Raw genomic sequence first — 27,334 nt, 5'->3', positions numbered from 1 at the left:
GACGAGATTTCTTTTTGGCCGAGATTTTGATCGAGACAAGAATTAAAAAAAAAAAAAAAAAAAAAAAAAAAAACGCCTGCAGAAAGTCAATGCAATACCCGCAATACAGGAGCGCGTTGTAGTTGCGTTTCCTTTGCGAAGGCGTTCTTGTTTAATTACTTCTTTAAATGTAAATATTACTTTAATTTTTTTAATAATATTACTTTAATAACATTAGAGAAGTTTTGTTAAGTGTAAGGAATGTTTTATTACTATAAAAAAAGTCAAAACAAGTAACTATTTTATAAAAATTAATATTACTTTTATTTTATGATTTAATTTATTTTAGGATAAGTTGAACTCTATCCTAACTGATATCACTATGTTTCCTAATCGTAGGCATTTATAATATGTTAGGCGTGATTGATAAAAAAAATGTTATGCTGATGTTTTTTAATAAAAGTTTGTAAATATTCTTGTCTATTATCATTATTTTTGTATTTAAACAGTCATCTAACAATGTTACAAAATCAGGTAAAGATTTTCAACGTGTATTTCCCGTTGTGTATGAGAAGGCAAATCCCGTCTCGATCTCGTCTCGAAATTTTATGAGAAATAAAAAAATCTTGTCTCGTCTCGTCTCGAACTAAAAATCCAATCTCGTCCATCCCTAAAAAACAAGATACAAAATAATCTCAAAAGAGTAACGTTAACGTCTTGGCAACTATGTTTTTATTTCTTACAATTCAGGTTGGTACTAATGATAAAACACTTACTTTGCCGCTTTACTTTTTAGTGTTCCCACACCAATATCACTTGTGTCTATGTCCAATTCCTCTTGATTCAAAGAGGCCAAGAAGTTTTCCTGTAAAAGATTAAATAAATAATACCAAAATGTAAAGTCAATTTTAGTTAGCTGTGGTTAACTTACAATAGCTGAATGGTTAGATAGCTTAACGATGCAGTGATAATGCTTGCCGGTTTAATCCTGAGAGAATTCTAGTAGCTTTTAATTAATGATTTTCAGCACAGTTGTCATAGCAAGTATCGAGGTAGAAACATCTGTATTGTTGCGTTGTTTATTACAAGGTCAACACCCTGTGGGAACTCAAATCTACAATTAGTGACTGTTGAAGCCTATCCAGAAAGCTCAAAAAACTCAATGTTGTTAAATGGAAAAACCTTTAGGTAAAAGGGGACTCTTTGTAGGACTGAGAAACAGGGTTGTGGTGCTAGTCTATTTCCGAACATGGCCTGTTTGCTCCTGAAAAAAGTCAATAGCTTTAAGAAGGTTCAAAACTGGAGACAGCTGCTTTAGATTGGGCTTCTAACAAAATGGTCTTATTTCTAAAGCTAATCTTAGTCAATAATAACAGGGTTATTACTCCATTTCCACACCCATCCTTCCTCATATTCAGTTAAAATACAAAACCATTGAGTTCCTGTCTCACTGCAATAATATTGACGATAATGGCTTAAAAACTTACAGGATATTTGGAAATCACAAGGAAGTTTTGAACAGTTCTAAAAGCTACCACACATAGGCTTGAATGAGTCTTACCGCGTCCGGCCTACAAAGTGTGTTGGCCATTTGACGGCACAACGTCCGCAGAAACGTCATCTTGTCCGTCCCCTCGTCTGTGATTCTGAAAGAGTATCGCTTCTCTCTCAACTCTTGGTTACTTTTCACCACCAACGCAAACTTGTTGTGACAATCTGGGAAGAAAATTAAGGCTATGAATATAGTAAGAGCTATCTTCAATGTTATGAACAGAACTCTTAATCAGACAGGTGATTAGGTGACTGAAACAAATAGTTTTCAAAACTATAAAACACTAAAGGACAGTCCATTTGATCAATGATAGAAGTAGAAACGCTATTTCGATGTTAAAGCTGTGTAGTCAAGTGAATTGAGCTCACACAGTGCAGATGTAAACTTTGTCAACAATAGATTTTTTTTAAACCCCTAACTGAAGGGACAAAACCCCCTGTTGATATCATAATCTATGTCATTTTTTACATCATAGGCCTATATGAAAATTACAGTAACAAAAAATAACAGAAAATTTAATTTAGACTTAAGCTCACTCAGGGCTTAACAACCGTTTTCTTTATTGGTAAAAAATTGGCTACAACTGGTCCACATTAATGGTACATGTCGATTGTTGACTTCGCTATCTAAAGTTCAATGCTCAAACCCTTCAACAATAGATTACTTCTCAGACTATTACAGAACCAAAGATGTGTTTCTCATTGGGTTGGCAAAGCTGATAAGGCAAACAAAAAGATTACATTTTTAGCTTAGCATTTGGACAGTATTGATTGGTTTATGCAAAGGTAAGCAAACTCAACTGCTGACCCTTTGACAAGCTAATATCTTCTAGAAAACCAGTTTAAAGCTGTCACTAATGATCATGATCTGCTGACTAATTATTAACATTTTGTGAAAGAGCAAGTACGAACAAGTAAAGGTCAACTTTAGTACCTAGAAAAACATAAATAGGTATTTTTATATAGTAGGTAGGTAAGAGAAAGGAAACAATTTTCAAACCACCACTATATATCTCTATCTAAGATCCAAAAACTATCGTAAATTGAAACAATCATCGTAAATCAATCACCTTCAGTCTCCGTGATGTCAATAACCATCTTGATGTGGGAGAGAGGCATCAGTCGGACGTGTTTGAAGGAAGCCGGGCGAGTCTTGTCTTGACCATTCAACTTGGCTGTGTTTGGACTCTTGAGGGAGTTGAAAGCTTTTGAGCGCTTTTTACATACCTAGGAACAAAAAATCAAGAACTTGATGAAAAGTCTGAAATGAATATTTAGAATAATTATACTCAGGCTTATATCTTATGAGAAAGCTATACCGCTGAATAACGCATTCACTGCCAGTACTGAAGAATTAACTTATTATGAATATGGAAACTCATACTTAACATAATGTTCTATCTAAAGCCAAACTGACTACTTCACCTCCACTATGTCAGAGAAGAGGAAGAACGCAAGTGCATCGCCGCGTCCGCTGAGACCATCACTGAGCTCCGTGATGTCACAACGTGTGATGAAACTGCGATGGGACGACACTAGGTGGGGCTGCAAAATCAGTAACATTCAGGTTATTTTTTCACTTCATCAACCTTTGTCACCCAGACCCGGAGATAACCGGATAATAATGTATATTGTTGTTCTATAGTATAGAAGAGACAAATATCTTTCAACAGTACAATTAATTACACATTCGCTTTGCACAGCTTCAGTGATACCAACAAATTATTGCAAAGCTAAACCTGTGATATATGCAGCTTTTTTTAATTTATCAAATATTGTGAAGAGGAAGAGATTGGCAATGGTGTGCGAGTAGCTGAAAGTGTTGTTAAACAGTAACTTGGTGTGCTGGCTTACAGAAGGCTGTTTTTTAAAGTTGGCCAATTGCACTTGATCAGGGGGTCAGTTTTGTGTGTAGCTGTTGGTTTTTGTGTTGGAGGACTGGGGAAACAGGAGGCCAAGGAATTGTGGTCCTGGGGGGGTGAGGTCATCTTAAAAATCTTTGAAGTAAAGTGATTTAAAAAATTGGGGTTTAGAGTGTTTTTCCAAATTGTGGTTTCTATTTCAAACTAATCAAAATTAATCTTTGTATGTTTTGTGGGGGTTTTTCCAAGGTATTTTACATGATTCAGTAGTTAATTTTAACTCTCCTTTAAGGTTATCTGAAAAGGAATCTCATGTAGGCAGTTAAGAGAAATGTTACCAGGATGTAAAGCAATAAAAATAAAATTAAAGGAGAGTTCCAAACTTCCAAGTTGAAAACACACAATTTCTGTGTCAAAGATCAAACAGATAAAAAGCTACAGTGTACTCACCGGACAGTTTTCAATGTCGTTGAAGATGTCAAACATAACCATCTGGCCTTCCGTGCGTCTCTTGTCCTCGTTGATATGAGTGGTGACCTCACGAATAGACGCGGCTGCTGCTTGCAAGGCACTGTGGTCTGGGTTGCTTTTGTTTGTGTGTTTCAATATGTCTGCCAACAAACATTAAGAATGTGTAACTTCTTTTATCACATCTAACTCAATACAGCCCAGTATATTTTCAAAAAAATAATTTACATGTAGACTATTTAATTGGGAGATCGGGTCAAACCTTTTGTGCACTGGATTCTTTTAGTAAAAATTATTATTTGGGTTAAAATACGCACATAGTGGCGTCCCCATCTTAAATAATTGATTTAATTGATTCTGTGACGTGACTAGATCTTAAAGCTGGACAAGCGATATAGCAATGCAAATGCAAGTTTAAAAGTGGCCGGCAACCTCTTTTCACTTATCCAATTTTGCAGCAGCTGGTTAGGTTGAACAATCGAGACTCTAGCACCCCAAGTTATAGAAATCAAGCTCTAATACCAGTCTAACACCATACAATCACACAATATTTCTTCTAGTTCACTAATTTATGTTTACCATTGAGCAGCAGGTTGATGCTGGGCAGCCGCTGCACTGGTCGTATCAGCAGATCCAGTAGACTCTGCCGGCCACACTCTGGCTTGGTCTGGCCTATCTTGAGGAAGGCGTGGAACCTGGGCATGGTCTGGTCACATCTCAGCAACATCTCTCTGGTGGTCTCGTAGAAGTTGACGTACGGAGGGTACGCCTTCACTAGGTCTCCCGACTGCAGACAAACAAGTTGCTTTAGGGCTGTAAAGTAGACTCCCATCCACAGTAATGAGTGGCTGAGTTGCAGATAACGCAAACCTAACCTCAAAATTCTGGGAAATATCTAATACACGTATAGTTAATAAGGAAACAATTTAAAATGTAATGTATATACCTTGTAACTTTGTTTTACATGCATATATTTCGGAAGCAAATGATATTGGGGAGCCTATGTAAAGGCCTAGTAATAACAAATAATAAAGGAAACAATTTAAAATGTAATGTATATACCTTGTAACTTTGTTTTACATGCATATATTTACGAAGCAAATGATATTGGGAAGGCCTATGTGAAGGCCTAGTAATAACAAATATTAATATACACACAAACTGTAACTAATTGAATCTGTTGTGCTTTTGGAAATGATGTAACTCATCGGTGGTCGTTGAAGATGTCTTCTTGTGAGATGATGGACATTTTCACCCTTAACACCTAGATCGTTACTGTATAAGGTACATTTAATGTGTATAGTATATTTTTGATTTTGATTTTTTTTTGCGATGGTGGCTAATCTACCTGTGAATAGTGTGTCTACTGTAGTTCAATATTGCGATATGATTTGACATTAGCACAGTTGTATATATGCAATGAAGGTTAGTCTTTATAAGCCAGGAGGCCTGCTGGAAGGGTTTTAGACTACCTACCTGAGGTTAGGAAGAGGGACAGTCAGCCGGGGCGGGGTGCCCAATGAACCAAGGAAAGGTTAGGCGAGTACTGGTGACATGTAATTTGGCAAAGGCCCTTACATTAAGTGTTGATTGGAGAAGTTTTGGTCAAAAGGGGCTTTCAGTCAAAAAGTTCTTTATATGTTTAGTTATTGACAGTTAGGCTATTAGTCTTGACAATGTCTGTTGTATTTGTTGAGTGACTAATAAATGTCTTATTGAATCCTAGGGATTAGCCTGGTGTTTATTTTTGGAGCTAAATAAAAGAGTTAGACTCTGAAGGAAAATAAAGTGTTTGAAGGAAATATGATCAATAGGTTGAGCTCCTCCAAAAAGCTTCTCATATCAAATCATACTGTAATCGTACTGTATAACTTAGTGAATTCTAGTTAGGTTAGACAATTTTTTTTTAGGGTTGACAATTTGTTGTGACAAGCCTTATATGAATAAGAATAAGAAATATTTATTTCCATAGATCTTTAAAAAAGAAATAGGACACGTCATTTGTTATACATAGTTACAAGGCGATTCAGTGTTTACAGTACAATATCTAAATTTAAATAGCCACTTACATGAAAATAAAAGCTTTATTTCAACTTACTCTTCAAAATCTAATATTTATTTCACAACTTAAAAAGTCATCAATTTTGTAAAAGGGATTTTTAACAATCCAGTCATACAGTTTATTTTTAAAAATACCGTAAGAAACTAATTTTGCTTCTTCAGGCAGCTTATTAAAAAACGTTATACAATTTAATTACCTACCTAATTCAATTATATTCCTATTACAGTTAGCCAACTCCTGTTACAACTTACAAAGTTGAGTATGATGTTGCCGATGCTCGTGTCCTCCGTCCAGTGACTAGCAGCATGACGAAGTTGCTCCAGCATGCGACAGTGAGTCTCATAGATGGGCGGCAGATGGCCAAAGATGATCTTCACCTCTGTAGGACTCAACAGCTGGTCGGGCGTCTCACACATCTGTTCCAGTGGTTCCTTGTACAGCTGTCAACAACACCTCAGTCTCAATTCATTGTTAGTTAGACACAGATTAAACCATTTTAAATACATTCTTTGAAGGGATAAAGTACCTCATGAGCGGAGGGAGTCAAAAATATCAGAAGTACAATTTTCTCACAAAAAACTTCAATATTGAGAATATTTAACAGCATTGGTATTATTGATTGTTGTTCATCATCAACACATTCTTGTTGGCTTACATGTAATTATGTAAATATTGTGACCACTAACTAACAAGTAACGACCAAACAGTACAATATTAAGGTTATATGTTTATTTACGTTGTTATAAGCTTATCTTACTGAATTAATGTTACCAATCTGAAGTAGACTTACCGTCATGATAGTCTTGAGGGTGTTGACATAGTTGAACTCTGTCTGGACCAGTTCCAGGAACACCTGGTGTCTAGGGCTGAGGTTCTTGAGTGGAGTCTCTACCTTGGTAGGTTCTGCATCTCCTACTGAACACAACAAATCTTTACTGTGAGCGGATCAGCAATCACAATAACTAGGGATTCTGATATTTATTATGAACCAAAGATGAGATGTGTGTAGCTTAAAGTATACACAAAAGAAACAGAAAACACACAACACTTTATCTCCTAGGGGACTTGCCTACATTTTACCAAGTCCCACAATATTGAGTGATTTCTGTGTGTACTACCTGGAATTTTTCAAGCAGTAAGCTAGCTGCTATCCATTTGTTCTAAAACTTAAGCAAGGGCTGTTTATTTAGACTACCACTGTAAGTAAAAATTGATTTCACAATTCTAATAAGTTACAGTTTCGCTCAGTTAAAAATCAGAAAATTGAAAATTACATCACAGTTACATCTCTGTGAGTGGTTCAATTCAAGTTAATTTACACACTAAAACTGGTAACAGCCTCAAAACGGTAATGGAAATCTTACTTCTATCAATAATCAAAGAAGTTAATGATAATAAAGAGTTAATCAATACACAATGGCCAAATAGGTCAGACAACGGTTTAATGAAAAACGTTTCTCAACTCACCATCGGAGAGGTTAGTGGCCGGACTATTGGTGCAGTCGAGGAAGCTGCCGCTAACACTGAGCAGCCCTGCGTCGCTGACTGAGCTCCTCCGCTTGTTGGTGGCCGGTGACACGCCAGCGCCACTAGCTAGCCTGGCCACTGCCTCCTGCAGCCGTTTGCGCTTACGAGCACGTGACGTTGGCGCCAGGGGAGTTGTGCGACGCGACGGACTCACCAGACTCTCCAGGTACTGAGCACACAACCAGGTTACCTCTGTGTTCTGCCCAGGACAGAGGAGTGGGGGATAAGGATACAGTTGGGGTATAGGAGAAGATGGAACAAGGCCGGTGTAATTTAATTTAAACTAGTGTCCCTGTTGCTCGAATTCGAGCAATTGCTAAGTATTACAGGCGTTATTTTAAAACGAACTTCAACCAAGTCAGCAAATATTTGCAGCAACCTGTTTTATTAGCAAACTTATTGACTGTTTACAATTAACCTATGCTCTTCTTCTCACTTTTGATTTCTGACAACAGCTGGAGTTTCATAACAATTTTTGTTTCCCATGTTAATCTTATGGAGAAATAAGAAACTTTAAAGGGCTCCAGGGCCTCACTCTCTCACTATTTCCCTAAAAAGAAAGTTTCCTGCACAACTTCACGCTACGCTCTTTCCAATGACACCAAAAACATGACAATCGGTTCAGTAGTTTCGGAGGAGTAATTGTCACAAAAGATCTGCTTGCGTATTAAATAAGTATATATAGATAAAAGGTTATCAAGCAAATTTTTACATATATTTGTTTCCTTGTTTTATTGTATAAATTCATGACCAGAAGACTAGGCCTAACTAGACCGCATTATTTTATAGATACAACATGTACAAAAGTTCAGCTGTCTCAAGCTTTTCCAAAAGCTAAGCTAGTTGGTAAATTTCAGTCTCACATACATCTAATAAAAATATTTTTTTTTAAATGTATAAATTATTGTACTATTTCGTACTGAGTAGTTTCATTAGAGACACAATCGACAAAATACAAATAACCCACATCCACTTGACCGTAGGCCCCTATGTTAATTTTCAGTGGAGGAAAAATTGAAGGCATTCAAATTAAAATCTGTGACCTTTTTATGATCCAGGTAAAAATTGAGACTTATAGTAAGCCTAATCCTAGTGGACAACGTGAACTATCTATTATACGCCATGTTTAAAAAAAAAAAAACTTAGAAAATAACCCAAAACAGTATTAACGTTAGTACTCACATCTTCGAAGAGGTAGTCTTTCTCATCGACGCAGCCCTCATTCTGTACCGATGCCCAGAACCACTCGGCCTTGACTATGGAAGCATGCTGGGGAGCCTGATCTGGGAGTTTACTGACTGTAGACTCGTCTACGACCTGTCATTTACAAACATTGTCTGATTATGTCAGGATATACAACCGACTACACTTTACTCTTTACTCCTGAGTGTGTACAAATGTTGTAGACACTATGCATAATCATAGCTAAAAGCTTTAGTTAAAATCAGTTACTAGTAGAGCTAGAATACCTACAAAGTAGGCTAGAAAATATCAGACGTTACACAAGTTACATTTAACAACAAAAAGATTGTAAGCGAAAGTAAGTAGACAGAAGATTTTTTGCGGATCTAGCAACACACATAAGCATTTCTAACACAAGCTTCTTTTAACCTACCTGTACAAGGATTTTATAAATCTAAGCTCTATTTTAATAAATAAATGAAATTTCAAAACATCAATTGATCAGACTTAAGGTTACTCGTTGTCATATAATAAAAATTCAAAGTGCAGTCATTAAATTAATCAGTACTTATAAAAGGTCTAAGGATTTTCTTATCTCCAGTCATAAAGCAGTTAAGGAATAAAAGGGTTTCAATAAATATTTTTCAACAAAAAAAACCAAAAACATTAGATACGTTATTTCAAAATTTCAAAAGCTGGACAGAAAAGCAAAAACAAAACTTAAGAACAAATGTTTTTGAAATGCTGAAAAATGAACAAAATAGATTGTACTTTGTACCTTAAAAGGTGTGCAAATTCTTAAATAACAGTTCCGGGCTCAAAGAATAGAGTGCTATTCACAGCACAAAAAGACCCAAGATGCACAACTATTACAGTCTCATGTTCCACAATTAAAAAATTAGTTTTACTGGAACAAAAACAATTTTAATAATGAAATAGTGGTGTCTAAATAAATAATTTACGTAGTGATCATTAAAACAGACAAAGTACCTAACATTTGGTGTATTTTCAGTACTCACATTATCCTATCATAACGAGATAAGTATCCGATTTTCTTTGCCAAAGCAATCCTTGCGTAAAGCACTATCTCATTGATAAAAAATGTTTTACTTAATTGTTTTATATTCTACATTTTCAAGATTTTTTCATAAAGATTTGCCTGTACTGGAACAGTCTAAAAATAAAATACTTCACAACTTTTAATTTTTTTTATCACTCTGTGTTTCGTTCCTCGATTTGTTGTCACATACTGGTACCGAAGTGGTGGTTTTTGGTTTTGAGTATGATTAATTACTGTACATACAATACAATAATACATAGTGTATAGTACTGAATGTATGTGTGTCATTTCATATTGCAGTAAAGTGTAATGTATTATACTGTACTTAAATATGAAATTAAATACCCTAAATTTGTTAAGCATTTTTTTCATAGATGCAATCAAGCCAGATTATTGGAGCGTTTAAGCTATTAAGGGCTGAATTATGTAACTTCTACTTAAATTTAGCTTTTAAAAGCAACTACAGACAGGTAAAGAAGAATAAAAAAAAGTACCTCACAGTCATAAAAAAATAAAAATCAACATACTTTGGACTTCAGGTTAAAAACAAATCTTTGAACCTTATACGGCAAGAATACAGTGCACCACTACATGCATATCTACATATTAATAAAATTAACATTTACAAAAGTTTGGTTTGAAAATAAAGAGAAACTGAATTTAAAGCGCTATTTCAGAGTCTGTAAAATATACTTAACACATAACCAAAATCTTGTTCAAAATTATATATTCAAAATTCTGTCCTAAGTATTTTTTAATTTTCAACATAAATTGACTAATAGAAAAATTAATCACAAGGATTAAAAAAATTGCTGATTGCTATTTTTAATCGGCTAAACGATAGTAAGAGTGTTTCTGTGGTTAAATAGTAGATAATAGTTGATAAATCATTTAAGACAAAGGCAAAATCACCGAACAGCCCTGAGGGCAGCCAGCCAACTGGCACACGGTCCTGACCCCGTAATCTAACATCACACCTTGCACATGGGCTGGAATGTCAACTACCTGTTATCATGACAGGAAATTATTGACAGTAAAAGTACCTATACAGGGTGATCAACTCAAGGAGGCCACCATTGGGATATCGGAAACGGTAAGAATTAGAGAAAACTTTAAATGGGGGACATTCCTTTATTTTTTGTGGCAGTTAAAAATATGATTTTATTTTTTCGAAATTCAGCCGCCATTTTCCAAAATGGCGGCCAACTTTGAAATTTTTTATAGAACACCATATATTTTATGATGTTTTCGGATAGAACAGGCAATTTAAAAACTTTTTTATTCTTGACATTTTTTTGATAAACCCACTCGTTTAGGAGTTACAGTCTATGGAAAAATGACTTCCGGTGTACATTTTACATCATGTAGCTCCTAAACAAGTGGGTTTATAGCGAAAATGCGAAAAGTAAATAAGTCAAATAAGTCTTAAAATTGCATCCACATTCCAAAAAGACCATAAAATTCGTTAAAACTACTAATTCTATTATTTTAAAAATGGCGGCCATTTTCCAAAATGGCGGCAAACTTGAAAAGTGGAAAACTGTGTATTTTATGGTCTTTATGGAATGTGGATGCAATATTAAGACTTCTTTGACTTGTTTACTCTTTGCTATACACAGTTTTCCACTTTTCAAGTTTGCTGCCATTTTGGAAAATGGCCGCCATTTTGGAAAATGGCCGCCATTTTTGAAATTGATAGAATTAATAGTTTTACCGAATTTTATGGTCTTTTTGGAATGTGGATGCAATTTTAAGACTTATTTGACTTATTTACTTTTCGCATTTTCGCTATAAACCCACTTGTTTAGGAGCTACATGATGTAAAATGTACACCGGAAGTCATTTTTCCATAGACTGTAACTCCTAAACGAGTGGGTTTATCAAAAAAATGTCAAGAATAAAAAAGTTTTTAAATTGCCTGTTCTATCCTAAAACATCATAAAATATATGGTGTTCTATAAAAAATTTCAAAGTTGGCCGCCATTTTGGAAAATGGCGGCTGAATTTCGAAAAAATAAAATCATATTTTTAACTGCCACAAAAAATAAAGGAATGTCCCCCATTTAAAGTTTTCTCTAATTCTTACCGTTTCCGATATCCCAATGGTGGCCTCCTTGAGTTGATCACCCTGTATATCTTCTAATTATATTAGAAAATCATCCCGAGTGACTGACAAGGAATTATGTTGAAAAGGTTGTGTTCAACCATACCTGAGAACATTACAGGCTAGGGGCTAATATACAAATAGATCACTAAATATACCACTGATGTTTTGTGTTTACACCGAGTTTTTAAAATATTGGGGTTTAACTAAACAGGTAAACTACCATAGATAAAACCTTTGACTATTAATACAACAACATAGTCCCTTAGTAGATTTCCCATCCTTATGGAACAGCTGAAGCCAATTTTATTGTTAGATCTGTCCGGTTTTCTGTAGATGTTTGTTTGCAATTTGTTTCTTGTTATTTCAGTAATTTAAAACCTCGTTTAACCAAATAAAACTATCTAATCATAAACAATAACTCGTTCACTAGATATATAAGTTATGTAAGTCTAAATAACCAAACAGTGAGACACAAATAATGAGAAACCAACCCTAAAATAATAGAAACAAATTGTAAACAAAACCTGGTATCTACAGAAAACCGGACAGAACTAACAATAAAATTGGCTTCAGCTGTTCTATAAAGATTGGAAATCTACTAAGGGACTATGTTTTATCTATGGTACTACTTCATTAACTGTGACAGCCTTGTTTATTAAATGCCTATCACCACAGAAAACATACTACTATAACCCAGAATGCCAACCGCATGGTAAAAAGCATTAAGTGTTTTGAGAGAGCTTTGCCTGTCAATTGTAGGCAGCGCCACCAGCGTTGCTATGCTGAGTGCATGGCAACGCTGGTGGCGCTGCCTACGATTGACAGGCAAAGCTCTCTCAAAACACTTAATGCTTTTTACCATGCGGTTGGCATTCTGGGTTATAGTAATATGTTTTCTGTGCTATCACATAGCAAAAAAGGTGTTTTTGTGTATCGGTTCACTCAAACTGGATCCGTCATGTGCTAATGTCCACACCCAACATATGCAGTAACATCTAGAATTCTTTCTGAAGTATCCTAGGACGTTTCATTTGACAGCTCCAGTTTGAGCAAACACCAATACACAAAACAAATGTGTATAATAAACAAGTCTGCCACAGTTTATGAAGTAGCCAACACAAGATGCACCACATCAAAACAAAAATCAAAACATGCTCTTTCCATTGTTGGTATCAACAGCTGTTAATCACTAAAAAAAAAAACACACAAAAATATGTGTTTAGTTTAGCACCATTATTTGTTTTCCCCCTTTGAAACATCAATGTCGTGTTTTGTGATCTATTTGTGTATCTTCTAGCCCTTCGACTCTAATTTTCACAGACTCTAAACCGTTACCAACTAATTAAAAATAACCTGAGTTATTATTTAATTAAAAATTTAAGAATTGATAAGAGTACATTGTAGGAAATAAGTGCAATAGATAGTAAACATCGAAAAGCTGTCACCACTATGTTACCAACGAGCTTTAGAAGGCTACCACAGTTAACAAAATACATAGTGCAAAACCAAACATAGTGTTAGTTTTAGAATAAAGTAACATTCCTCTACAAACCAGCAAATAAGAGTAAACTTTTCGTCTCAAGCTAACCTACTTTAAATTATTAAATAAATACCAATAATTCACAGTTAAAATATTGTTTGTATCATATTTCTAAAATGCTACCAATTAAAAATTTTTAATTGGCAAAATGTGCGTTTTAACATGAAAAGTTAAAAGCATTTCTGAAGTTTTGAATATACTACCCAAAGAGCAAGTTTACATGAATTGATCAAATAACAATTCCTAATTTGTAAAATATTTCACCAAACTGTTTACAATTGGGACATGAACTAAAAATAACTCACTACCACAATTATAAAAAATAATATTGAACAATTGACTTTTCAACTACTATTCTGTAACAAATTTAGACAAATTGTATAAGAAAAACAATTAGGGAACAAACAAGTAACATTCAATTACTGAACAATTAACAAACAACATGACATTCACACTAACCAGTTAGAGTTAGAAGTTTCCTCTTCCTTGAAAGCAGAAAACCAGTTTTATAAGTAACTTTACTAACGAATTAATAGAACTCAAATTGTATTTTTATTTGATAATCACTACTTTTCAATGAAAACTATGAAGTTAAATTTCAAAATCAAATTTGATTTGCACACTGCATTACACTATAAACTTTTAAACCCCACACCAAAGCAGAAAATGTTTTAATTAAAAAGTTGTGATAATTTTAAACTTAAGGAAGTTAGTTTTTCCATAATCCAGTGCATTGAACTTAACAGTAGGTTGTAGATTCTAATCCGCATTAGTTGGGAACAATGACAACATGCTGACTAAAATATGACTAAATATGTATTTCTTAATCATATCAACAATACATGACTCAGTCAGTACATAGCAAACTTTCGAAACCAGTCTAGCTCTATACGAATATCACAGTAGATTAGAAAATTCCACTGATACTATAAACTAATTTAGTTTGTAAGATTTTCGTTAGGCTTTAGTAACAACCTTCATATCGAGGCATTTCACTTTATTGAAAGACAATCAACCAAATTCCAACTTTTCCCAAAAAATATTACTCTCCCAAGACAAGTTATTATTGATCCTATAACAAGACCTGGTAACCCATCAAGGTAGTGACAGGATTTATTACAAAATGAATATGAACATTTTATGATATTAAAATATGATAAATGATGGTTAGCATGAGACATTAATGTGCTTTCTACAGACCAAGGTTTTCTTTATCGGTAAATTTCAACATATTGGAACACTCAATGAGCATGCACTGTTATAACACTGTTATAATGTGCATACGTTATAACAGTGTTGAACAGAAAACCTTGATCTGTGGGATGAAATGAACGTTGTGAGATAGCAAACTCAAGATAAGTACCATAGGCATGCCGTGAGACTCCTCTTGTCCAGTGATGTTTCCCAGAGAAGGGGATGAGGCTAGGAGAGGGGTGGGAGGGGGTGGGGGAGGCATGGACTTGTCATTCACTCTAGGAGAGGCTTTCATACAAACATCACTGCTAGAGATCCACCTAGCCAACGTGTGCGTCTTCATTTTGAACGACTTCCGCAGAGAAGAATGAGCAAACTTTTTAAACCCTTGACTCGGGGACTTTTTAAATTTCCGGTTTTGATTCAACTCAGAAGGACTCATCGTTTTCCGCCTTTTTGCATCAAACTTGGGGGAGGCGCATTCGTCATTGTCGGAAAAGTCCAGTTCCTTTTTTGCACAAATTTTATTGGGCGAAATCGTAAGCGGGGAAGATTCCTTGATGGGTGTCAAATCCGTTTTGTTCTTGCGATTTGAAAAAGGAGAATTGTAACCCGGAGAAGTTGGCGTGAGGGACAATCTTCTTCCGATCTTTTCGCTGGAAGTTTTCATCAGTTCGATTTTAGCCTGGGCGATTTCTTTGTGGAACGGATGATCGGGGGAGATATCCATGGCCGAGATAGCCTCGGACTTGGTCGGGGATATGTCCATAGCCTCGCTACAAGGAGTGGATGTTGAGGGGAGAGGGGTGCAGGGGGGTGGGCTTTGAGGCACCCATGCTCCTGCTTTGATCAAGTCATACGTTACGGCACTATCCAGAACCTGGTAGGAAGCAAGCATGGTGTACATTAGTCAGGCTAACTATGGCATCGTCTAGGCCTTTCTTCTACAAGTCACAACTTTCCATGGTATTCTTTTGGGAATTAAAATATTTTACATGTTACATAAAGAGGAGAACCATTATTTTAGTAAAATTAAGGCTACAACGCCTGACACACTTCTTGTGAACTCAGATAATTATTGTACCCATCCCAACGTTAACACTTCTGAAAATTTTACTATGATTTTTAGACTGTTGCAAGTTCAAGAATTAAGATTTAACATTGTAAAAGAAAGACCTTGACGAAAAGCTAAAACTGTTAAATAAAAATAACATTCTGTAGAAATAAAATTAACTCAAATGTCACTGTCATGCATGGGGAAATGCCGGTGGTTCACTAGCGTTTAGGGATGGACGGGTCCCGAAATTTCGGGAAATTTTCGGGAATATTTAATTCCCGATCATCGGGACGGGATTACTTTCAATTCGGGATTTTCTCGGGACGGGATTTGTTCTGTCAGTTTATTTTTTCAACTATGCGCAATTTAATCACGCCACGGTTAAATCAACATTCTGAAGATTCTATTAAACTATTGAGAACTATTGTTGACTATTTATTTTCCCATTTTATCCCAATACTGTTTACATATCCAAGTTTTAATGCATTGAAAGTATCAAGATTGCAACTGATTGAATAACAACAGACAGTAGACGACGAGACGGCATTGAGAGACTGACGACGACAGTTGAGTCTGCTTTGATCATGAAGACGACAAGGTAAGGTTAGTTAGTTACCAACTGTACAACAATGAATAAAAGGAGAGTGGATAACATATTGTATGTATATTTGGATGAAATAACACTCTTTTACACTGTAGTAAAAATGACTGGAGTCACAATTACTTTAAACTAAATATCTTTGATTTAAAGTCTGTTGCCAATTAATTCTTAAAAATTAACATAGTGTTATGTAATTTATGTGAAAATTAAAACTATTATTTTTCTCTGAACATAGTATGAATGACGTCTGCAAATTATTTTTTTACAAACAGTTTTAGTTTACTTTACAGGATTACTTTTCCGTTGTCTTAGATATATAATACATATATATGTATATATATTATGACCAGAGAAAACAGGACACGTTATTTTACTGGGTTGTCTGTCTAAAAACAAAAACATTTATATTGTTATTATTAGGGAGCTCAAACAAGCATTAAAGACACAATTCTCATTTGTAGATATTTTTGTACTTGTTAATAACTTTGATAAGAATACTCAATGCTCATGTAGGCCTACTCACTTTCCACGGCAAAAAGATTCCATTAGTGTTATAATGGTGTTATATAGTCAATGATTCTATGTACGTATCTATTCTCTATGCATGAATTGCTTAAAATTGAGGTTAGTTATTTGTTGTTGTTGATACTAAGGAGACTGCCGACTGATGTGATTATCTTTTGAAGTGTTTAAGGCTGAATTGTTTCGTTTAAGATCCTATTACTGTGATAACTAATACATTTATTTTTTAGTATAGCCTAGTTGAAGATGATTATTTGCTAAATAGGAATAGGCCTAACTAATTTGATGTTTATAGTCACGTTTTGTGGAAGATTCACTAGCGGTGTTTTTATTGAACAACGTCGGATTCATTTGATATTGTTTCACAAGTTATAGAATAGTAATGAATGAAACTGAGGAAGAAACAACTAGGGTTGAAACATCAGCCACCAAAAAGGCTCCCATTTGGGACCATTTCAGGACCATTAGTGTTGCACAATCATCGTCATCATCAGCTCCTGCAGGTGAGGTTGCCAAATGTATATATTGCAATCAGGTAATAAAAACAAACTTTGGGAATACCACTGGAATGAGGAGGCATCTAGAGAATAAACACTTTTCAAAATTCTTGCTGTTCAAAAAGACTCAAAGTGAATATGAGGCGAAAAAATCTAAAACACGACTGAAACCCCTTCCAGGGTCATCTGCAGGCCTAGTAAGAAAAACCCCTGATCAGACTAAACAGTCAAAGCTAACCGACCTCAATAAATGGGACAGAACCAATCCTAAGGCCATTGTACTAACCAAAGAAATTGGAAAATGGATGGCTTCCAGTCTACACCCCTACTACAGCCTTGTTGAGGAACAGGGTTTTAGAAAAGTTCTCGGCATAGCACAACCCTTATATAATGTCCCTTCCTCCAAAACATTTAGTCGTAGAGTGATCCCTGATCTGTACAGAGATGTCAAAACTGTGATCAGCTCTTCAATACAGCAACAAAAATCAGTCTTGACATCAATATCTCTTACCTTGGACATGTGGACTTCCTTGTCAAACAATGCCTATTTAGCAGTTACAACCCATTTCATGGACAAAGACTTCCATATCCAAAATTATTGTTTGGGGTGCTATTCATTTATTGGTGAACATAAGGGCGAACATATAGCTCAGAAAGTTCGAGAGAGCCTGAAATATTGGGATTTGGCAAACCTAGGCATTCCAATGTATGTGATTACAGATAACGCCAAAAACATGAAGTTGGCAGTAAGCCAGTGTAAAGAGCTAACACCCTTGAGCTGTTTTGCCCATTCTTTACAATTGGCAATAGGGGATGCGAAAAAAGAAACCCAAGGCATGGCCGACCTAGTAGCAAAAGCCAGGAAAATAGTAGGCCACTATAAGCATAGTTCTACAGCTTCTGAACGGCTACACCAAATACAGGAAGAGATGGGCAAGGAGGTGTTGAATCTTATCCAAGATGTTGAAACCCGATGGAATTCGGAGTATTTAATGCTCAATCGACTTATCAAGAACAAGGAACCAGTTTCAAGGGATCTAGTGTCATTTGGAAAAATTGATAATTTGACGGTTTCAGAGTGGCGTCTAGCAGAAGCCTATGTCAAAATTCTCGAGCCACTTTATGAAGCAACAGTCGAGATGTGCTCTTCCATAATGCCGACTGCTTCATTAGTTATACCAATTTTATATTGCATCCAGGAAAAACTTAGTGCAATCATTAATGACGAAGAAGGGGTTGGGAAAATGTTTTCACGCCAATTGCTCAAGAGCTTAAGATCTCGATTTCCTAACTCATTGAAAGTTGATCCATATGTGACAGCAATGCTGACTGATCCACGATTTAAGGATGTGGCACTGGAGCCTTTTGAAAGAGCTATTTCATTGGGCTCACTAAAGCAAAGAATCATGACAGCCATAGGACAATCGCCTTCAGAAACAAATCAGTCAAAAGGTTAGTAGGATCTCTCCAATAATAGTCTATAAAATCCACCCATAAAAAAAACTTTTTATTTTAGAACTAAGGTATTTTGAAATTATTGAAAAAATGTTTGAGCTTAACAAATCAGTCATTAGCCTGTAGGCTAATTAAGGCCATATTTTAATATGGGTCTATAAAAAAATTGTGACTATTTTTTAAGGGAACATCCCAACTCTCTTTCAAAATACTGTAGGTGTGTTTTTTTGGCTAAAGTAGGCCTATTGGAATATTTAAACTAAGCTCACCTACCTTTTACAGTGAGATATTTCTGGATATGCTCTGGGAAATGGCTATGGGCCTGGGCTACAATAATTAGGTAGATAGCCAAATTTTCATAGGTGGAAAGAGCAAAGGAAATGTGATTAGGATGTACGCTACATAAAAAAAACAACTGTGATATAAATTGAAACATAATATTGTGAAGGTACTCCAATTCAAAGGGTAAGGCATAATAATAAAACACATATTGCATATTTTTTTAAACAGTGTGATTTATTTTGTTTTTTATCAAAATCTTGTCTTTCTAGCCCAAGATGAAGAAGACAAATCAAAATCGTTGTGGTCGATCTTCAAAAAAGCTGCAGCACAGAAGGCTTCAGAACCACAGGAAAGCACCCAGCTTGAAATCCAGGTGGACAATGAGTTTAAAATCTACTTTGCTGAACAAACCATTCCACCATCGGAGGATCCCTGTGCATGGTGGAGGGAAAACGAAGGACGGTTTCCCCTTTTGAAGTCCATCGTTCGTCAGTACTTAGGAATACCGGCGACAGAAGTAGCAAGCGAAAGGACATTCTCAAGTGCGGGTAACGTTGTTTCACCATTAAGGCAAAGACTTTCGAATGAACATGTAGAGGAGTTGGTGTTTCTACATCAAAACGCGAAACTATTGTATGATAAGTTGAAATAAGTCATACATTTGACCAACAGGCTTACCTCTTTAACAGTCTTATTTTGATATCTTGACTGACAGCACCTACCAAATTTGATAGGCCTACTATGTAAATGACAAATGTGTCCCTCAATCTCTATGAAAACTAGTAGGCCTACAGTCAAACTATTGTGAATGTCAATGTAGCTGTTATATTAATGCTTATAAAATATTAAATATCATTTATGTTCTTTAGTTTTGGTTTTTGAGTTTATTTAGGATAGATATTTTAGCAACATATTCTTTCAGTGTGATTTTTAGTCAGAGCTTGTGATGGAGCTTAAATGATGCGTTTGCTTGCAATAAATGTGATAAAATGCAAATAAAATTAGGTTGTTCAATGTTAATACATTGTTATTAATTTTTATGTTTGCAATCATCTCTTGGTTAATGTTTATTTTTGTTTTGATGCTTTGAGTTTTCTTAGCTTAAGATGACTATTTGAGTACATATTTTAGTGTTAGATTTCTTTTCAGTTGTAGAGTTTGTGGTAATTTGCACTAAATGTGATAAATAAAAGGCAAATCAAATAAGATGGTTTGATCTCATAATATCTTAAGAAGATATATTGTTAATGATTTGTTTACTATTTCTTTGTTGGTGTTTATTTTTTAGTTTTGATGCTTTGAGTTTATTTAGGATAAGTAGGCTAAGTATTTTGACAACATTACATATTCTTTAGTGTTACCCAGCGTGTGATAATTGCAATAAATGTGATATAATGCAAGCCAAATAAGATGGTTTGATCTCATAATATCTTAATATTTAGGCTAAGTATTTTGACAACATGACATATTCTTCAAGTGGTAATTTTTAATCACAGATTGTGATAGTTTGCAATGAATTTGATTTGATATAAATCAAATCAAATAAGATGGTTTGATCTCATAATATTTTAAGATATATTATTATTGCTATTGATTTTTTACCATTTCGTTGTTAGTATTTATCTTTTGTTTTGATGCTTTGAGTTTATTTAGGATAAGTAGGCTATTTTGACTACATGGCATATTCTTTCAGGGTAAATTTTTAATCATAGCTTGTGATAGTTTGCAAAAAATGTGGTATATAAATCAAATTAGGCACTTTGAAATTATAATGTGTTACAATATAGGCCTACTGTTATTGTTATTAATCTGATGTTAAATTTGCCACTACTATTTTAAATTATGTTTCCCTCTTTTGTCACCATTTCATATAAAATAATAAGTTTGGTATCTAAGCTATATTTTTGATGAAACATTACAGTAATTTATGTAAAGTCCAGGGCTTTTAAAAATAAATGATACTTTTAGGCCCTAATGTCACATAAAATTAAGACTGATGCACCATAGTTCAAAAGCATAAAATGTGTACTTTTTCTTTTTATATTTGGTGAACTTGTATTTTTAGGTAGGTATTATATCATTTTAGTTTGCTTAGAGTTTTTTGGTTGTGTTTGTTGCCTAGATGTTTTTACCCTTTGTTTGATTGCATTTAGTACAGTTGAGAAAGACTGATCAATAAAGACTGAACACTGCTTTTGTTTGTCATTGTTGCCTTTTCCAAACATTTTACTTACATTTTAAAGTAAACCAAAGTTTTGATCGTCTTACACAAAAAAATCCCGTCCCGTCCCGTCCCGAAAATTGGGAAGGAAATAAAAATCCCGTCCCGTCCCGTCCCGAACCAAAAATTCAATCCCGTCCATCCCTAAAGGAAACCAAACATTACAACGGAAACTATTCACATTTTACAACAAAACGCTTGTTTGCAAAACCTTTTTTAATATAACAAAACTGTCATGTGTAGATCTAAAATTAATAAAAACTAAACAAAACATTGTGAAATCAAATTTGAAAATCAGGCCAAGCTATCAAAACTGAGTACATTTTCAACATTATTGCCAAATACAAAAATGTGTTCAAATTGTCAAAGTGAACCACTAAAACTCAACAAGATAGACTTGAAAACAAAATGATCAGATTTACCATGTGACTGCACATTGCGTCTTCGTGGTCCGTCAATGTTCCCCCGTTCTGGACGAGTACTTCAGCCATGTGCTTCTGCTCGTCCTCTGGGAACCCCAGGAAGCACACTCTTGCACCTTGGAAAGGCTTCAGTTTGTGACAGGTCTAAAACAGGAGTGAAACAAGGAATTATCTCTGTTTCAGTCAAGCAATAAAATGTAAATACCCCCGCCCCAGCAAACCTGCAGACTAGGCGAATTTCAACTTGTCTGATTACATTTTTACTAAAATATTTCTATAACTAAGACATATTTATTCCCAATTCAAATAATATTAGATTTAACGAGTGCTTAGGTTTGCTGCTACGGGGAAGGTAAAAAGTGTTTTTTGACCATACGTCAATAGTATAGGATGAAATAAATAAATTTGCCAAATTGTATCAATACATATCCATAAACAAGTAAACTACAACAGTTTTCATTTTCTCCATAAGAATAACATGGGAATTTTAAATTACACTATTTTTGAATTTTCTCCGTGACCATTAGGCATACAACAGCGCTTCAATATACTAAATTATTTATTTTTTTTAAGCTCTAAAAAACGGTTTAAAAGAAATTGGAAATTTTTTTTTAGGGTGAAAAATGGGAAAATCCCATTTTTACCCCATAAACCCCCGTTCCCGTGGTCCAATTATGCTGGTTCGCGAACTCGTTCAAATAAACATAGGTATACATGTTTGTACCAAATTTTATCAAACGGATCATTTTTGCTCGAGTTATCGCGCTAACGGACACTTATATATATATGAATTTGAACGGATGGTGTTTTTGGCCTCTAGGGACCTCAAAACAAAAAATTAAATCGGTCCCGGGTCCAGGTCTTACCACAAGTGAGTAATACAGTAATAGCTTATTCCCTATATGGGAAATTCGCTAAAAAAAAAACACTTTATTAAAGTAAAATTTATTTCCTAAAGTAAAAAAAAGTGCAACTTATTAATGCAGTGGAATAGAAAAGCAATTTAACTTAATCCAAACTGATGAATACAGTGCCCATACCTCTGAAATAATAATTAACAACCATCAGATATATTTAGCCTAAAACAAAAACAAACTCTTATCACCCATGTCAAAACCATGGAAGACGCAAAATATGGTCAAAGTAGGTTGAATACTAGATGGCGGCTAAACTGTTATTTAAATAAAGTATTGAATGAGAACCAAAACTTACGATGACACTGGAATCAGCAGCAGAATACTCTGGTTGCGATCTCATTGCCCATGCGTCGTGCACCCAGGTGGCTGCCACGATCGGCACACGGAACGTCATGGCGTACTGGTACTTGGAGCCACCACAGCGCTGAGCCACTAGATGCGTCACCTTACTGTTCATCTCGCTGCGGATACTGCCTCCCATGTTGTGGATCTTCTGTATCAGCCGCTTCTACACAACAATAACATTGGTTTTTTCCTATGAAATTATTTTTAATTATTTGTGGAGGCCTATTTAAGAGAACAAGGGTGTGATAGGCTACAAGGAACTAAGTTTTAAAGATAGTTTGTAAAGATAAAAGGCTTAAATGAATGGAACAGAGTCTGTCCTGGCACAAAAAATACAAAACTTAACACTGTACACAAATTAGAATATTTATTCAATATTTCCCTATCACTGACAATTTTAGTAACAAACATCCAACAAATAATAATAATCGTTTTACTGTCGCAAAACAATTAGCATTGAAAAAATGTTTGTATACCTCTATGAGATGTAATCCCAAAGTATTAAGTATATTCTGGTGCAATAGGAATCTGAAATCTTGTGTATTTTTTCAAAACAACAGTGTGTTCAATGTCATTAGCTGACTCAATGCTTATCCGAAAATACTATGAATAATTTGAAATTTGAAAATACATCATCATTGTTTAAACAATGGTGTTAAGGTCCATTTCCTATCCTGCGACTGATACGACTCTAGCCGCGCGGCTCTAGCCACGCGTCTAGACACACCTCAAAATTCGTATGTATAAACTATAAATTCGTTACAGCCACGCGACTGAACTGCTCACGGAGCAGTCCAGTCGCGCGGCTGTTTTTCAGGGAATGTACTCAAAATATGCGTTTACTCTTTCTTTTTAGATATTCAATAAATAGCAACAGGTTGACTATCATTAAAAAATCATCTCAGAAGTCACTCAGGTATTCCCACCTCCTGCAACCAAGTCGCGAATAAGTCACAGTGACCAAGTCGCCAAGTGTGCCCATAGCCATAGGGTGAAAGCAGTGGAAAATAAACAACAAGGCTTTAAACTTTAAATTAAGTTGGCGGTAAAATAAGTTTTCAAAGGATAATATAAATGTTTACCAGTTCTTCTTTCTTGCGGAAGCCGGTGAACGCCACGATGAGACCCCACATAGCCAGGCTGTATAGAGGCCTGTTGTTGTGGGGTAGTGGCTCCTGTCTAGCAGCCAACTCCCGCAGTGCTGTGGTCCCGAGCAATCTGTCACAAACATTCAACCAATCACTTTCAGTCTGGTTGTATAAAACATCTTGCGAAAAATGCATTGACATCTTTTATAATCAAAATTTTCTAGTATGGACTATTTTCTTGTCTTTCGTAAGTGGGGACATGCAGGCCAAACCTTTTATACAAAAAAACTGTTTGGGTTGTTGTTACAAAAAAACCTTGTGAGAAAAATTTACGTTTGTGTCTCGGTTTAAAATAGGGTCAAGCCAAAATCAGACTGCTTGGGAAAGTATTGATTACTTAAAATGTCAATAGTTAAAATACAATTGGGTTTATAATAGGCTTACATTGTATATTAATCGCGCAATCTTTATAGACGCTTCTGCCATTGCGAGAATAAAAGCTGGGATCCAAAACATCCTTCAATAAATTAGCCAGCTTCAACAAATATAATAAGCTTGAATAAATCAAACAGTCTCTTGGACAGACTGTTGGCCTAAAACGACCCAAAGATTTCAGGGACCCTGCAGCCATACAACTTTCTGGCAGCTCCCTTGATTGCTTGTAATTGTTAGTATACTCAACAAAAGATGCAAATTCTTTCATACCTGTGACCAAGTTTGTGCAGATTATCAAACACATTGCCTTCAAACTCTTCCAGAACGAAGTATATTGTGTTGACAGGTAAATCATGCCATTCAGATCCATCTTCTGACGTCAGCACTTCCAAGCCAAACTCCTGAGACAATTGTTAAAATATTAGGGCATAACAAAAATATTTGTCAGTTAATAAACAAATATTGAGCCTAGAAACAAAAGTTTCAAATAGTTTCTAGTGTGAAAATCACAAAAATGAATATATGTGTAATTATATAGGCCTATATTAAACAATAACTATACTATTTCGAATCACAAAGCTTAAAAAAATTTTTTGCCATGCAGCAGAACCTCGATTACAAGTCTCTCATGGTAATTATTGCAAAATAATTGTTATCACGGTTGACTGCTTATTGAGATTTTTCAATTACACATGTGATTCAGGTAGGGTCTGACTTAGGGGAGGTACGATTGAGGCATTAGTTCAAAATTCCTCCGTGAACAGCGCTGTAGTAGAGAGCATTTTGGCAATGAAGGTTTACTAATCGCAAAAATAGTTCTGTTCATAAAATAAAATTATAAATGCCTCAAATTCAATTTTATAATTTTTTATTATAAAATTACTATCATAACCTAACCAAACTTGCTGATAATGAAATAATAACAAAAAATTTATTAATAGAAAAATAATTCTGATCATTAAATAAAACTAGAAATTGCTCAATTAAAATTTTATAATGACTTAATAATAAAATTAAACTGTCAAACCGAACCAAACTTGCTGATAATTATAAAATCTTAGTCAAAAAGTTAATGCCACCAACGAGATTCAAACCCGGGACTCTTAGCATATCAGCCCGGCACGCTAACCACTAGACCACCGAGGCCTATGGCTGAAATCCGTATTGTTACGGTTATGGTGTTCCCTCTGCTAATGAGAAGCCCACAGCTGTCATCGTAACATCATCTATACCTCCCCTGAATTAATACCATTCAGGTAGTATAAAAAGTGAGAAGGCCTATTTGAAAATGACACCGTTATCAAGGGTCTTCTTATCAAGATTCCACTGTACTGTATTATTCTTTTCCATGCACAATAAGCAATGGTTTAAGATCTTGGTCCTAGAGTAGGCCTATGGCCCTCACAAAAAACACATTTTATTTTTCAACTCAAAATGATACAATATAGAATGTTTTTGTATCATCAGCTGGCTAGAATTGTTATTAATCAAATGATACATCTTTAACTACAAAGAGTGTTTTCTGCCAATGGCTTGTACAATATTTTGTTGATTTAAGCTAAGTAAGTAGGTTTACATAACAATTTTAACCTCTTGTAATTCAGTTAACTTTTTCAAATCTAAAAGATCAAATAAATTAATGGCCTAAAGTTTAATAGTTCTAATAACTCAAGCTTTAGTTAGATTCCCAAGATTTATCTACTAGGTACAGAAAAAATGGAGAAAATCTAATTTTTAAAGAGACTGATAAAAAGATAATTTAAAATAAAAAGAGAATTATTTTCAACAACTGTAACATATTTAACACTTTGTAACTGGAGTAATCTTAATGTTATCACACTAAACAAACATATCGTTTAGCTAAGTTGTGCAATTTCAAAACAAATATGTCATTGTAGTGACAACAGTCTGCACTTTGTGCTTCAACAGAAGTTATATTGATTGTTTTTAATTAGGTTCGTGGAACTGTAACTCATTAGTTCTGACGGCTTCCGTTTGCAATATGTAAAAACAAATGGGACTGTTCACCAAGCAATTGACCGCAACTTTTAGAAACAATCTTGAGTTGAAAAGTAAAGTACAACCAGCCAAACACGAATTGGTGAAAGAAATACCCCCCACGCAGCAAAACCTGCAGACTAAGCGAATTTTCACTTGTCTGATTAAATTTTTACTAAAATATTTCCATAAATAAGACATATTTATTCCCAATTTAAATAGCATTAGGCCTAGCCTAGATTTAACGAGTGCTTAGGTTTGCTGCTACGGGGAAGGTAAAAAGTGTTTTTTGACCAAAGGTCAATAGTATAGTATGAAATAAATAAATTTGCCAAATTTTCCCAACATAACTTATATCCATAAACAAGTAAACTACCTACAACAGTTAAATAATTTTCTCCATAAGAATAACATAGGAATTTTAAATTTACAATTTTTTTTAATTTTCTCTGTAACCATTAGGCATACAACAATGCTTCAATATACTAAAGTATTTCTTTTTTTTTAGCTCTACAAAATGGGTGGGAAAGATATTCCAAAACTTTATGTTTTTAGGGTCAAAAATGGGAAAACCCCATTTTTACCCCCCATAAACCCCCATTCCCATCGTCCGATCATGCTGGTTCGCAAACTCGTTTGAATAAATGTAGGTTTACATACCAAATTTCATTAAAATCGGATCATTTTTGTTCGAGTTATCGTGCTAACGGACACAAACACACACATATATATATATATATATGAATTTGAACGGTTGGTGTTTTTGGCCTCTAGGGACCTCAAAAGGAAAAAGTAAATCGGTCCCGGGTCCATGTCTTACCATGAGACCTACGGTAATAGCTTTTTCCTTATTATGGAAAACTATCTAAAATGATACTAAAACAGTTTATTTCAGCATAATTAATCATTAATCAAAATCAAGTTAACACAAATTATAATCCTTATTATGCCATTATAGTAGG

General features: G+C 34.8%; 1 protein-coding gene across 3 annotated transcripts in view; it reads right to left on the bottom strand.

Annotated features, from left to right (window-relative positions):
- Positions 1-27,334, bottom strand: part of LOC128992473 (protein ECT2-like) — a 33,621-nt gene that overhangs the window by 2,797 nt on the left and 3,490 nt on the right. The window contains exons 3-16 of one of the 3 annotated variants that reach the window (XM_054416061.1): positions 24,645-24,775; positions 23,934-24,069; positions 22,802-23,014; positions 21,590-21,733; positions 8,632-8,766; positions 7,390-7,648; positions 6,713-6,837; positions 6,174-6,362; positions 4,440-4,647; positions 3,843-4,003; positions 2,956-3,075; positions 2,601-2,757; positions 1,541-1,695; positions 756-844 (exon numbers count right to left, since the gene is read on the bottom strand). In XM_054416061.1, the coding sequence (XP_054272036.1) occupies positions 756-844; positions 1,541-1,695; positions 2,601-2,757; positions 2,956-3,075; positions 3,843-4,003; positions 4,440-4,647; positions 6,174-6,362; positions 6,713-6,837; positions 7,390-7,648; positions 8,632-8,766; positions 21,590-21,733; positions 22,802-23,014; positions 23,934-24,069; positions 24,645-24,775 (2,222 nt within the window). Of the gene's footprint in view, positions 1-755; positions 845-1,540; positions 1,696-2,600; positions 2,758-2,955; positions 3,076-3,842; positions 4,004-4,439; positions 4,648-6,173; positions 6,363-6,712; positions 6,838-7,389; positions 7,649-8,631; positions 8,767-14,701; positions 15,480-21,589; positions 21,734-22,801; positions 23,015-23,933; positions 24,070-24,644; positions 24,776-27,334 lie in introns of those variants that run through there. The other 2 variants (XM_054416062.1, XM_054416063.1) reach the window with 2 other exon arrangements.

Source organism: Macrosteles quadrilineatus, unplaced genomic scaffold (assembly GCF_028750875.1).
Source record: "Macrosteles quadrilineatus isolate MER2022 unplaced genomic scaffold, UCM_ALF_1.0 Scaffold_4__1_contigs__length_99947679, whole genome shotgun sequence".
NCBI lineage: Eukaryota > Metazoa > Arthropoda > Insecta > Hemiptera > Cicadellidae > Macrosteles > Macrosteles quadrilineatus.
The sequence above is the reverse complement of the archived record's forward strand: the minus strand, read 5'-3'. Positions and strand labels throughout refer to the sequence as shown.